At 31.6% G+C, this 13,445-nt stretch overlaps 1 protein-coding gene across 1 annotated transcript; it reads right to left on the bottom strand.

Annotated features, from left to right (window-relative positions):
- Positions 1–7,693: 7,693 nt before the first annotated feature.
- On the bottom strand, positions 7,694–8,476 carry LOC131598215 (uncharacterized). Its single transcript, XM_058870840.1, has one exon. It carries the CDS (start codon positions 8,474–8,476, stop codon positions 7,694–7,696), a length of 783 nt encoding a protein of 260 aa, XP_058726823.1.
- Between the last annotated feature and the right edge of the window lie 4,969 nt (positions 8,477–13,445).

Genomic DNA, 13,445 nt, shown 5'->3' with positions numbered 1-13,445 from the left:
AATATAAAAGATTATTTATTAAATTGTTAAAATTAATTTTATTTATTATTATATTTTTCATTGACAAAAATATTAATTTATTATTTATTTACTGAAAGGTTTTTTATTTAAATAAAATTTTATTATCTTTTATTTTAAAAAACTTATTTCTTTACACCTTATCTTTACAGCAGAACTTGATTTCATTATTTTATAAGCAACATAGATATTTTTAACACTATTGAGTTTTTAATATATTTATAATTGGTTAGTTGAAGAAAGTTTGCAATGTATCAATGTCACACTTTCAAAAAGTTATATTGACTAATACATCGTTTTATTTTCTATTTTAATGTTTGTTTAAGGTAAAAAATAATTTTATTTTTTAATATCAATTGATTTTAATATTAGATAGAAAATAAAATTAAAATAGTTTTTTATTGTTCAAACCTATTTTAAAATTAAGTGATTGTTAAATCTATTATATATAATAACTAATTAGTTTAAAAGATTTTCTGAAATTTTTTATAATTTTTTTGGCAGTAATCTGATTAAAATATTTCTTTATATATATAATTAATTGTTTAATTAATAATATAAACATTATATTTGAATTAAAAAAACGATTGAATTAAAATGGTATATAATCAATTATATATTTTAATTTGTTTACAAATATTAGATTATTTCAGAAATGCATCTCTGAAAAATTTCAAGACCAAATATTGAGATATTTCGAAAATACATCTTCGATAACACCCTCTTCAAATAAAAAATAGTAAATTTAATGATTTCGAAAATGCATCTCTTAGAAAACCTCTAAAAAATAAAACGAGGTGCGTTCGGAGATGCATCCCCGAATTTTAAAATAAAAAAAAAAATTGTGTCAGAGATCCCTAAAAATAATATAGAGGTGAAAAAAGAAATTCTCATTTTTTTTTAATATTCTTTCTAACAGTTTTTTATGTGATCAAATACATTTGGATCCTCCATTTTTTTTAATAAAGCATCTACATATTACTAGACAAAATAGTAAGTATTTAAAAGAATGTTTTGTTCAGTAAAAGTTGTTAAGTAAAGTGTTCTTAGTATTTTTTGTGATTCATTAAATATTTAAAATTAAACTTATATCTTCTTTTTTTTTACAGAATTTTAATTTTATCTTAAATTTTAGTTACTGGTAATATTTTGTACCTTCTTCTATTGGTCGTATATTAAAATTTTATAATTTTGAAAATCAAAGACTAAAATTAATGAAGAAAATTTTAAAATAAATCACTAGTAAAGCAACTAAAATTGAATTTTACAATATTTAACAGATCATTAACATATTTAATTTTAAATTTGATAAACTACATTAAAACCATATGAAAGAACTAACAAGGTAAGTCTACTACAACTCTAAGTTTAAACTCAATAAACAAATATATAATATATTTTTGTTAGACTTTATTAATATAAAGGCCACACATATTTATATGGTTAATGTATGCTTTAAAATTTTAAGGGGTGAAGAGAAAAAAAATTTGAAATTGTCAAAAATTAATAAGTTAAAAAGTTGTTTCGTCCGAGCGATTCACATGTATCGATTTTGATAGGTTTGATTTGCGGATCCATTAATTAAGATTAAAATGTTACATATGTATTTTATATTAATTTAGAAATACTATAAATTAACATAAAAAAAAAACTACAAAACATTTAGAATACGTTGATTATAATATTTTAAGAAATATTATAAAATATTAGTTATATATTATATTCTAATAATTAATGAGATATGTTTTGAGATTTTATTATGCATTTGTTAAGTTTTAGTAATTATAAATATGTATCTCTTATGTTATTGTAGTGACAATTTTTAGAAATTTAGAGCTAAAGACAGAAATAAGGGTTTAGGATTTTTGAAGAAATACTCTGAACAAATTATTTTTGAACGAAAAATAGAAAAATATCTCTAGTCACCAATTGTCCTAATCTCCAATACACCCAATAGGCTATCTTTTGTTGATATGTAGAAAAGTCAAACTAACTGTCTGTACTTATATTGATATATTTTCATTCTACTATCTAACGTGGGACTTAGATGAATATAATACTTGATCCAACAAGTTGCCCTCTTCCTCATACGTATATTATTTGATCAAACCAAATAAACAAACTTTTGTGTTTCTTTTCTTCTTTTATCTTCTTTGTTGGACATGTGACTCCATACATAAGAGGCAGTGTGAATTATGTGTTACAGAAAAACTTAGTTTTGAAAAAATTTAAGGATTAAAATCACAGTTTTTGAAAAGATTTATAATTGAGCAGCGGAAAATAAAATTGCAGAATAAAATATGGAAATAAAGAGTTTAAGGGAAAGAGAGAAACACGGGGAGATATACAAGTTCAATAAAAATGATGTAGTCATGTCTCCAAGATTTGATCTTGAGAGTATCTAATAAACTTGAGAGTTTTTAGTAGGTAATACTCATGAAATCCCTTATACAAGGAAAATAAAGTTTATCACTAACTTCCAACCAAACAATAATCTTAGCAGTGAAGTGTCGAGTCTTCCTTCCAAATGGTGAGTCAAAGTTGTTAATCCACTTTCCACAAACAAATAATCTTGGAGTTGTTAGTCATTAAACTTCTTAAATAAAGATTTTACCACAGGGTAATTTTGAATGTTACCGAGCTTTTAATACATGGTTTGCTCACGAACCTAACATTGGTTTTACCATAGGAAAACCAAGAACCTATGAGCTTTTACCACAGTGTGATTAAGAACCTACTAAATTATAATATCGGGTTAAGCTTAAACCTAATATGGATTTTTATGGGCTAACCTAAAACATATGAGACTTGAGTAGCAGGCTAAACTCGAATCTAAACAGGAACTGAATCAAACAATCACCAAACTAAAGCTTTTTACGGGGGTTTAGCTTCGAAGCCAAATAACATTATCCTTAAATGGATGATATTAAGTCAAAGTGTAAACAAAATTTTAATTATAAGGCAGTGAAGGATCCAAACTTTTGGTTTTAGGTGAGTGGATCTAAAGAGAACTTTCTTTTTCTCCATGAGATTTATGACTAGACTGTTTGTGGCTATGGAGTGTTCGAAGTTCCTAAGACCTAAGGTTTGTCCAAGGTGTATGAAATTCCTATATAGAGCAACTCAAAGATTCTTCTAAAATGATATTTGTGAAGGTTTATATATACTCCCCTAACAAATGTCTTTAGGTAGGTTCCTACACGGCTTAGGTTTATATAGAACTCTTTTACTAAGTTTGGGAAGGATCTATTATATATTTATGTAAGGAAGTCTTTAAGGGAGGCTTGACATATTTGATGATAGGGTTTGTGACTCTTCAATAAGCTTGGTTCTAAGTAGCAATGATGAATTACCTTCTTTGCTTGGATTGTCATCCTTTCTTTTTGTTTCGATTTATTAATCTGGCTATGAACATATTTTATCCTTGTGTTTATATGGGATTTTGGCTTGAGGAGACCATGATGATGCTTAAAGCAAAATAACTTACATAAGAAAAGAAAGCTAGAAGAGGTGAATTTTGAGATGCAAGAATAAGCGAGAGAACATACTTATTTATAGTGTGCTCTCTGAAGATTTGATCTTGTATTTATGGCAAGCAATCATTTAGAATTATGGTGATTGAAAATAAAATCAAAATCTTTCTAGATTAAGTTTGCTAATCAATTAGCTAAAGGTTCCAATCAGTTGGCTTGCCATCATTTTTCAGAATTTTGTGTGTTCATCGTCAATGTTAGAATTTGATTTGTTTGAGGAACAATTTTGGCTTAGGTTTGATCTGAAAATATGTACGCCAAGCTCTTCCAATCTATTTTCATAATTTTCCAATCAATTGAGCTTACGTATTTCATCCTTCTTAGTGCAGTTTACGTCTTGTGCTGGATTTGTTTCTTTTTTGCACCTCTATCCACATTATTTGTATTCCTTTTCTATAAAACGCATAGAAACTCATCTGTTGGGTTAATAAAACAATTTATTGAGATGAGAAAAAAATTTAAACCACTATTTTAAGGGTTTAATGAGAGTTTCCCAATTATATACAACTTAAAAGAGTGTATACCTCTTTTATCAAGCATTATTCACTACTACAAATAATATGTTTCATATGACAAAGCTTTTACCTTAACAAAAAAACCCAAGTATAACGCCAAGACGCGCCATTTTTTTAAAATAAAAACAACATATTCTCTCGATTTTTAATAACACTGGGGAGAAAAACAATTCAAGACACGCTTCGAGTCCCAAATATTGCAATTTATATTTTTATTTTATTATAAGTGTAAACTAAATGATCTATCCCTTCGATTTCCTTAATAACCGAATGATAAAATAATCAGATTTTACTATAAAAGCACTCATTAAACTGATTTTACCTTGAGCCTAACTTATATGTAGCTGCCCCAAATTTGTATGCATTATTCTTGTGGGATGGAATACAAGACAGAAAAATCTTCAATGTTATCTTGAACAAAATATTTTTTCTGCCCTTGCAATCTATTTCACCTAATATAGTTGATGTTGTTATTGTTGTATTTTTGGAATAACCTTATTATGTTGTTGATCAAAGAAAATAATATTGCTTTCCTTGGATGACAACATTGAGAAATATATTCCTAAAGATGCTGTAAATTGCTCACAAAAAATATTGACTTGTAAAAAATTAAAATAGAAACATGACATGTTACTTTTAATTTTTTTATCATTGCCTTTTTTTTCTTTGAACTTGTTACCTTGGTTTTTTTTAAAACATGAGGAGTTTACTTATTTTATTTTATTTTTTAATTTAAAAAAGAAAATATGTTTCCCCTCAATTTTTTTAACCAAATCGAGGGAATATGTTACACAGCTACAACAACGAATATCTATCTTATATTTTTAAAGGAACAGCGCTCAAGATATTGTCAGACATCAATCCACAACAAATTATCTACATCCACCACTATATATATTTATTAAGCATTTGTCATGAAAACATTTGCCCAAGATAATCAAATCTTGGAACTTAAAGAAACTTGGAAAAGTTCTCTATGATGAATTGCAAGTGCAGAAAAAACATTTCCAATGGTTGAAACAGATAACTCCATACTTGGAACAAATAACTCCTTAGAAGTTGTATGTATGCAATCAATAGAACCTTAGAAGTTGGATGTTGCTCTCCAAGAATAGCACCTATTATGATAACACTGCATTTGTTGTAATAATGTAATTTAATATCCTGTGTAAAATTCTTTACGATGGATTTTAAGAGCAGAAAATAAATTGGGTTTAAAGTTTATGTTCTTCAATAATAATTTTTTTACGTTGTTCTTCAATAATCAAATATTAATTCATTTAACTAACTCTGTTTTTTTATATCATAAACAAATAAATTCAAAAGGAATCTAAAATATATTGCACCCAGCATATTATCTTCCCCGACATTTCAATGAAACGAGGATCAAACATCTGATCTTCACCAAAAATGATGACGATGAATCAGATTCAAAAGTTTTTATATATATTTACAGAAATATTTTGTGTAAACAATGTACCATTATGGGCAAACAGTTAATTTAGACTTAATACCAGTTTATCCCCTGTAATATAAACAATTTTTGCTTTACCCCTGCAATATATTTTTTCGGATTACCCCCTATAGTATTATTTGGGCTAAATACCCTTTTATGTCCTTTAAATATACCTCGGGGTCCATTATTGTTCTTTAAAAAGTTTCAAAGTTGTCCTTTAACTGTTCAAAAAAGTCCATGTTAGTCTTTTCCGTTCAATTCTCATAAACGTTTATTTTTGCACATGTGGCATCCAACTTATCCATTAACAAATTCCAGGTATTGTTTTATTTATTTATTAATCCACGTATTATTTTATTTTTATTTATTTTTAACTTAAACAATTCAATTAATAATTAATAATAACTATATTAATTATAATTATAATAAAATAATAATAATAATAAATAATATTATTATTATATTTTATACTATTTTTATTAATATTACTAACTATTATTAATATTATTTATTATTATTATTTTATTATAATTATTATTAATAGTATTATTATTATTTTACTTTAGAATTGTTTAAGATAAAAATAAATATATAATAAAATAAAATAATACATGAAATAATAAATAAAAAATAAAATAATACGGGAAATTTGTTAATGAACATGTAGGATGTCATGTCACGCGTGCAAAAGTAAACGACGTTTATGAAAATTGGACAGAAAGGACTAACGTGGACCTTTTTGAACAATTAAAGGCAGGGCCGGCCCAACACTCAAAGAAGCTTAAAGCAAACTTTGAATTGAGGCCTTTTATATTTTAATAAAAAATTTAATCAAATTATTATAATATTTATTAAAAATTTACTTTTCGAGCTTTTTGAGATGCAAAATTATTTATTAAACTATTATAATCAATTTTATTTAACATTTCTTTTTCAATCGATAATAAAGCCAATCCATTTAATCTTTGTTGAGACATTGTTGATCTTAGATTAGATTTTATTAATTTTAATTTTGAAAAACTTCTTTTTGCTGAAGCAACAGTTACAGGAATCGTTAACATTATTCTATAAGCAACAAATGCATTTGGGAATGAGTTTAGTCTTGTTATATAATTAAGTATATCAATTGGTGTATCTTTTTCGACATGTATGATTTCTCTTAATATTTTCAATTCTAAAAATAAGTCTAATCCATCAATATCAGAGTTGTCGTTATGTTTTAACGAACAATCGAGGTTAAGACAATATTCTTTTAAATTTTCAATTTCCAATGACCTTAATTTTTCTATACTAAATAGAAAACCAAAAATATCTTGATATATTTTAAATTGCTCAAATCTACTTCGGAATGATGTAATTGCATGATCTATTATATACAAAAAATAGTCAGATTTAAATGATTCTTGAGGAGTTTTTAAAACTTCATCGTCAATAATCTCATCAAATTGTCTCTTTCTACGAATAATACGTTTTTCACGAAATTTAGGTTCTATATCCATTTCGATTGCAATTTCTTTAGCCGAAATTATGGCATTTTCAAAACCATTTTCCCTATATTTTTTGAAAAAAGAAATAAGTCCTTTCAATTTCTCTATAGCAACATCAATGCTCATATCCTTTGATTGAAAGTGTTTACTAACTGAGTTTACAGCGAATAATATTTCATACCAAATATCAAGACCAAGTATATTTAGTTCATTCATAATAGCAACAAAAAGACCTTTTCCAGTTGTATCATCTACTATTAAAAATTCTAAAAAATACTCAACTACTTGTATTGGGGTTGAAGAAAAATCTACACATCGTAATACAATAGACATTTGTTCTTGATGACTTATCTCAGGAGTGCAATCAAGTATGATTGAAAAATATTTTGACTCCACATCTTTTTTTATAATTTTTCTTTTAATTTCATTTCCTAACAAATCTATTAATTCATTTTGTATTCTATGTCCAAGATAATGATTATGAATTTCATCATTTTTTACTCGACGAACGTGCTCTTGCATTAGAGGATCAAATTCTGCAATCATTTCAGATAGACATAAAAAAATTCCATTATTTTCTTGGTAAATCTTTTCATTTGTTCCACGAAATGCTAAATTATTTTTTCCAAGAGTTTTAACAACCGCAGTGATTTTAAGTAATAAATTTCTCCAATGCTCTCTTTCTCAATTAATTCTTTCTTGAACATTCTTGTCAATTATTTTATGTTTTAATAACCTCATTTCTAAATCAATCCATAAACTCATATTAACAATATGATCATTACTTGTCTCATGACTCTTCAACTTAGCACTAATATTTTTCCAATCATTACTACCTTCATGTGCTAATTTACTTGTACTAGGAAGAGCATTAAATAATTTACAACATAAGCAAAAAACATTATCCAAATTTTGAGAATAAACCAACCATCTTCTTTCACGTTTTTCTCCGTTGGACAACAGTTGAATGTAAAGTGATGAAGAAAAGTGTCTTGCATATGCATCCTTAGGAAAATCTATATCGGTAACTTTTATAGGACTGTTCTTTACTAATAAATCTCTCAAATTTGTGTCAATAGTTGTCCATTGACTTGGGTCATATATATTTTTATGAGATGATTTTTCTAATACTTCTTCTCTATCTTCACTGTGAGTGTCAGAATCACTATTATCTTGCATATTAACTTGTACTCTAGTTTCATTTTCACCAGCTATTCCTTTTCTATTTTCATTAGCATATATATTGTTAACTTGTTCATCAACTACCTCTTCTCGATTTTCATTTTCATTATGGTTTACATTATTAACTTGTTTATTTAGCGAGCAATCACAGGTGTTTTCAATTTTACTTTTTTTGTTTGTCTTAACAAATTTGTCTAAAGCCCCTTTTTGTGATTCAATCAAAGCTTCAACTCTTTTCTTTTTTTTAAGTTTCGAATAACCCGATTCATATTTTCGAATTGACATTTATATATTTTAAAACAAGTAAACAATTCAATCAAATCTTGAAAGTAAATGTAATACCCCGTATTAAATTAAGTGCTCTAATGTTATCAGCTGACACTGAGGTCTTATTAATTGGTGCATTAGAGATACTTTTGGTCATTTGAGTTAGTAGTGTAACTTAAGATATTTTCTTATATCTTTTCCTTTTGCTTTTCTTCTTCATTTTGGTAACAAGAAGAGAAAGATAGAGAGAAGAAGTAGAGAGAAGGAAGAGCAAAAGGAGAAAAGAGGAAAAACCTTGGATCTTCATCATTTCTCCGCCGAATCGACTCATCTTCAACATCAACGACTTGTAATCGAGGTGGGTTCTAGTTAGAAACTTATAGCTTTTGATTTGTGGATGAAAATCATAAGTTTTGCATTTGGGGTTTTTATAGAAAAACCTAGGTTTTGAATCAAATCTTGAATGTTCATGATTGAGTGTTGTATATCACAAGTGTACCATGTGTATGTTGTTTCTAGGCTTTAGTGTGGTCTGGAACAGGTTTAGATGTGGAAATGGTTGGATTGAACCATGGGAGGAAGCATGAAAACAGAGTTGGAAATTCTGTTTTCGCGCGCTTCGCGGCGCGAACTATAGGTAGAGGCGCGACCCATGCAGAAGAAGTTTAGGGTTTGGTTCTGTCATCAGTACGCGGCGCGTACAAGGGTTCTCGGCGCGAACACTATGAGAATTTTGTGAGGTTTGCCACTGCCTGAGGTTGGCGGCGCGAACAACTGTTAGCGGCGCGAACTGAAGCCTTTTTTTTTACAAAATTTAGTTTAATGAGATAAATTGTTTCGATCATAACTTTTGAACCGTAACTCTGTTTTAATCGTCGTTCGAAGCAGTAATAGGCTAGAAGCGTGTACTTTCTAGTAGTGTATGTTTTGGGAACAAAAGGAGAATTATTTAATCGAGAGTCGGGAATTGCTTGATTACTTGGGTTGTTTATCGTTCGGAATCATGTGAACGCTATGCTTTTGGTATGATGCTTGTGTACTCTATATTTGTGATAAATTGCCATTGTTTACGGACAATGATGATAATTGTTGGTTGAGTTCTATTGCAGTTGGATTGGTATGCCTTTGTTATATATGTTTATATCAAAGAGGTTTGAATAACTTCATTGTTATGTGAATAACGGATAAGTGAGGAAAGGCTAACAGGCCTAGTGGTTTGCGTGAGCGATCACCATTGTATGATGTATTAATCGGAACCATTGTATTTCTTTATTTCTTTATTTTTTTCTTTTGAACTCTAACAGGAATTCTTCGTGCAGAGAGGCACTGTGCAGAGAGGCACAAATAATCTTGGCAGGTTTGATTCCCGCTTTTGTGTACGAATGGAACCTACGGGTAGAGACTTGTGATGGTGTACGGGCCATGTGAAGTGACGATTCATGGGGGAAGGCTCATGAATCCGAATCCATTTCGTATGTCAAGATTTTCCAAAGGATCCATGACTCGTGCCACCTCCTAGACGTAGAAGGGGACGGGAATATAGGGATGCCTTGGTATTGGTTTCCGATTAGTAATCTTGTGTTTGAGTTGTTGGACTCTAAGTATGATTCCATATAATGTTAGCATGAGAACTCAAGGTCTAGTTCCTTTTATGACGTGAGACTTCTAGGTTAGAACCTTGTAAAGCCGAGAGGATCCATAGGATAGGGAACTCACTGAGATTTTGTATCTCACCCCATTATATATTGATTTCAGGTACTACAGGTTCCGCGAAGGGTAAGGAGAAAGCAGTTTGATTTCCTTATTCCTTATGCTTATTTTGGATATGGCGAAGCTTCCGTTGTGGATTTTCTTTTGTGATCATTGTTGATCTAGTTCTTAGTATTTTTGTTTTGAACATCTTGTATGTATTAAGCCGTTGATTAGAACCTTGTATTTAGGGAATTAATATGTATAATGTGTTGACTAGGAACTTATAAGTATTATCAGTACCAAATACTTGGATTCATATATAATTATATGCTTTGATGTATGTTTTTTATATATGGGTGTTAAAGTTGGTATCAGAGCAGGTCGTATCCTTGACCTAGCCATGAGATATTATAAGTGCTTCTTCTGTCCAAGATGTGTTGTGTTCCCATGAATTTTGTTGTGTTATGATTATGGTATTGAGCCTGATCAACTTAATCCCATTTTGATGACCTCCAGGAACATGGCGGACGGACGCAGGACTCGTGGTCGACCCCCCACACGACCTCCACAAGTGAATCCACCGGATGGCGGTGCGAATGTTCCATGGCCCCAGTTCATGCAACAGATGCAACAACAACAGAATCAGTTCATGCTGCAGATGATGCAACAGATGAATGGGGGTCATAATGTTCCAGTGGTTGTGCCCGAAGCTGTAGGTGGGACTTATAGGGATTTCATTCGCATGAATCCTCCGGAATTTCATGGTGGATTAGATCCTATAAAAGCGCATGAGTGGGTAGCCAATGTGGAAGGAATTTTTGAGATCGTGCATTGTAGTGAAGAGAACAAGGTGGTGTTTGCTTCTCATTCGATGAAGGGTCCAACTATGAGATGGTGGAAGGGTGCTTCTGCTTTGATGACTACTCAGGAAGTACCTAAGGAATGGGAAAAATTTCAAGACCACTTTTATGGAGAAATACTTTCCTAGTTCACTGAGGACTAAGAAGGAGTTGGAGTTCCAACAGTTAAGGCAAGAGAATATGTCAGTGGCTACTTATGCGGAGAAGTTTGAAATTTTGGCTACTTACTCTAGGCAGGCCGCGTATGCTCCTGATGAGAGTTGGAAGGTGGACCAGTTTCTGTTTGGTTTAAGGGCTGATATCTCACATAGTGTGTCCCAGAGGGAGTTCACTACTTATACGGAGTTGTTGCGACAATGTTATCTGGCTGAGACCAATTTGAAGAAAGTTCAAGCTGAGGAAGATTTGAAGAAGAAGAATCAACATGAGAGGGGAAGGCCAAGCCAACAATTTCGACCTAGGCCACAAGCTTTCAAAGGGAAGCAAGTGCAAGGTTCTCGGTCTAGTGCACCTCCGGTGTGTCGTAGCTGTGGTAAGAATCAACTTGGAAGGTGTAGCTTTGAAGGGGTGAAATGTTTTCATTGTCAGCAAGAAGGGCATATGGCTAGGAATTGTCCTCAGAATAGGAATCAAGTACAAGGAAGGGGTACTGGTAGAGTTTACACCTTGGATGCTAAGAAGACCAAGAGTGATAACTCTTTGATTGCGGGTACGTGTTTCATTAATGGGCATTCTTGTTTTGTGCTATTTGATTGTGGAGTAACACACTCTTTTGTGTCATTGCAATGTATGAAGCGACTTGGGTTGCAAGCTGCTCCTTTATTTCCTCCTATGGCGGTTACTACTGCTATGGATGAAATGGTTGAAACACCGTTGGTGTGTGAAAATTGTGTGTTATCTGTGGGTGGTAGAAATTTCCAGATTGATCTTGTTTGCTTACCACTTAAGAAGGTAGATGTTGTTTTGGGAATGGATTGGCTTTCTGCTAATTCGGTGTTCATTGGGTGTGAAGAGAAGTTAATCATTATTCCATCTGAAGAAGCTACTCCGAAGGATGTGTTGACTACTATACTAGAAGGTACGGTAGGTATGATTAATTTCTTGTTTGAGAAAGAGAAGTCTGTTCTGTTGGTTCTCACTGAGGAGACGGGTGACAAGTTAGAGGTTTCGCAAATTGCTGTTGTTAGAGAATTTCCTGATGTTTTTCCCGAGGATGTCACTTCTCTTCCTCCGGAAAGGGAAGTGGAATTCTCTATTGACCTGATACCGGGAACGGCTCCTATATCCGTTTCTCCGTATCGAATGGCACCGCTTGAATTAAGAGAATTGAAGGGGCAATTGGAGGAGCTAATGGCTAAACATTTTGTGCGACCTAGTGTCTCGCCGTGGGGAGCTCCAGTGTTGTTAGTAAAGAAGAAGGATGGTGGGATGAGGTTGTGTATTGATTACCGTCGGTTGAATAAGGCCACCATCAAGAACAAATACCCTTTGCCAAGGATAAATGACTTGTTAGATCAATTGAAAGGACCCTGTGTGTTCTCGAAGATTGATTTGCGGTCAGGGTATCACCAAATCCGTGTGAAGACCTCAGATGTGCCAAAGACTGCATTTAGAACCCGTTATGGTCATTATGAATTCTTGGTAATGCCTTTCGGTGTTACGAATGCTCCAGCTGTTTTCATGGATTATATGAATCGGATATTCCAGCCTTACTTAGATCAATTTATGGTAGTCTTTATTGATGACATTCTTATTTATTCTCGTACTCCACAAGAGCACGAAGAACACCTGAGGATTGTTCTGTCGGTTTTGCTAGAAAATCAATTGTTTGCTAAGTTAAGCAAGTGTAAGTTTTGGATGACGGAGGTAAGATTTCTTGGTCATGTCATATCTCAAGGAGGTGTGGCAGTGGACCCGTCAAAAATTGAAGCGGTAATTAATTGGGAGAGGCCGAGTAATGTCTCGGAAGTCCGAAGTTTCTTAGGCTTAGCCGGCTACTACATAAGATTTATAAAAGGGTTTTCTCAATTGGCCTTACCAATGACTAGACTTACCCGAAAGGAGTGTCCTTATGATTGGGATTCGGGGTGTGAACAGAGTTTCATGGGCTTGAAGGAAAGATTGACGACTGCTTCTGTTTTAATCGTTCCTGATCCAAATAAGTCCTATGAAGTATTTTGCGATGCTTCCAAGAAAGGATTAGGAGGTGTATTGATGCAGGATGGTCAGGTGGTAGCATACACATCTCGACAGTTAAAAGTTCACGAAGAGAATTATCCAACTCATGATTTAGAATTGGCTGCGGTTGTTTTTACCCTAAAGGTGTGGCGTCATTACTTGTATGGAGTTTATTTTGAAATGTTCAGTGACCACAAGAGTTTAAAGTACCTATTCGATCAAAAAGAGTTGAATATGCGTCAGAGGCGGTGGATGGA

This window comes from Vicia villosa, linkage group LG4, assembly GCF_029867415.1.
Source record: "Vicia villosa cultivar HV-30 ecotype Madison, WI linkage group LG4, Vvil1.0, whole genome shotgun sequence".
NCBI lineage: Eukaryota > Viridiplantae > Streptophyta > Magnoliopsida > Fabales > Fabaceae > Vicia > Vicia villosa.
This window is presented reverse-complemented; position numbering and strand designations above follow the sequence as displayed.

Excerpts from the sequence above, each read along its gene's own strand:
- LOC131598215 (XM_058870840.1), bottom strand. The coding sequence starts at position 8,476 with ATGTCAATTCGAAAATATGAATCGGGTTATTCGAAACTTAAAAAAAAG.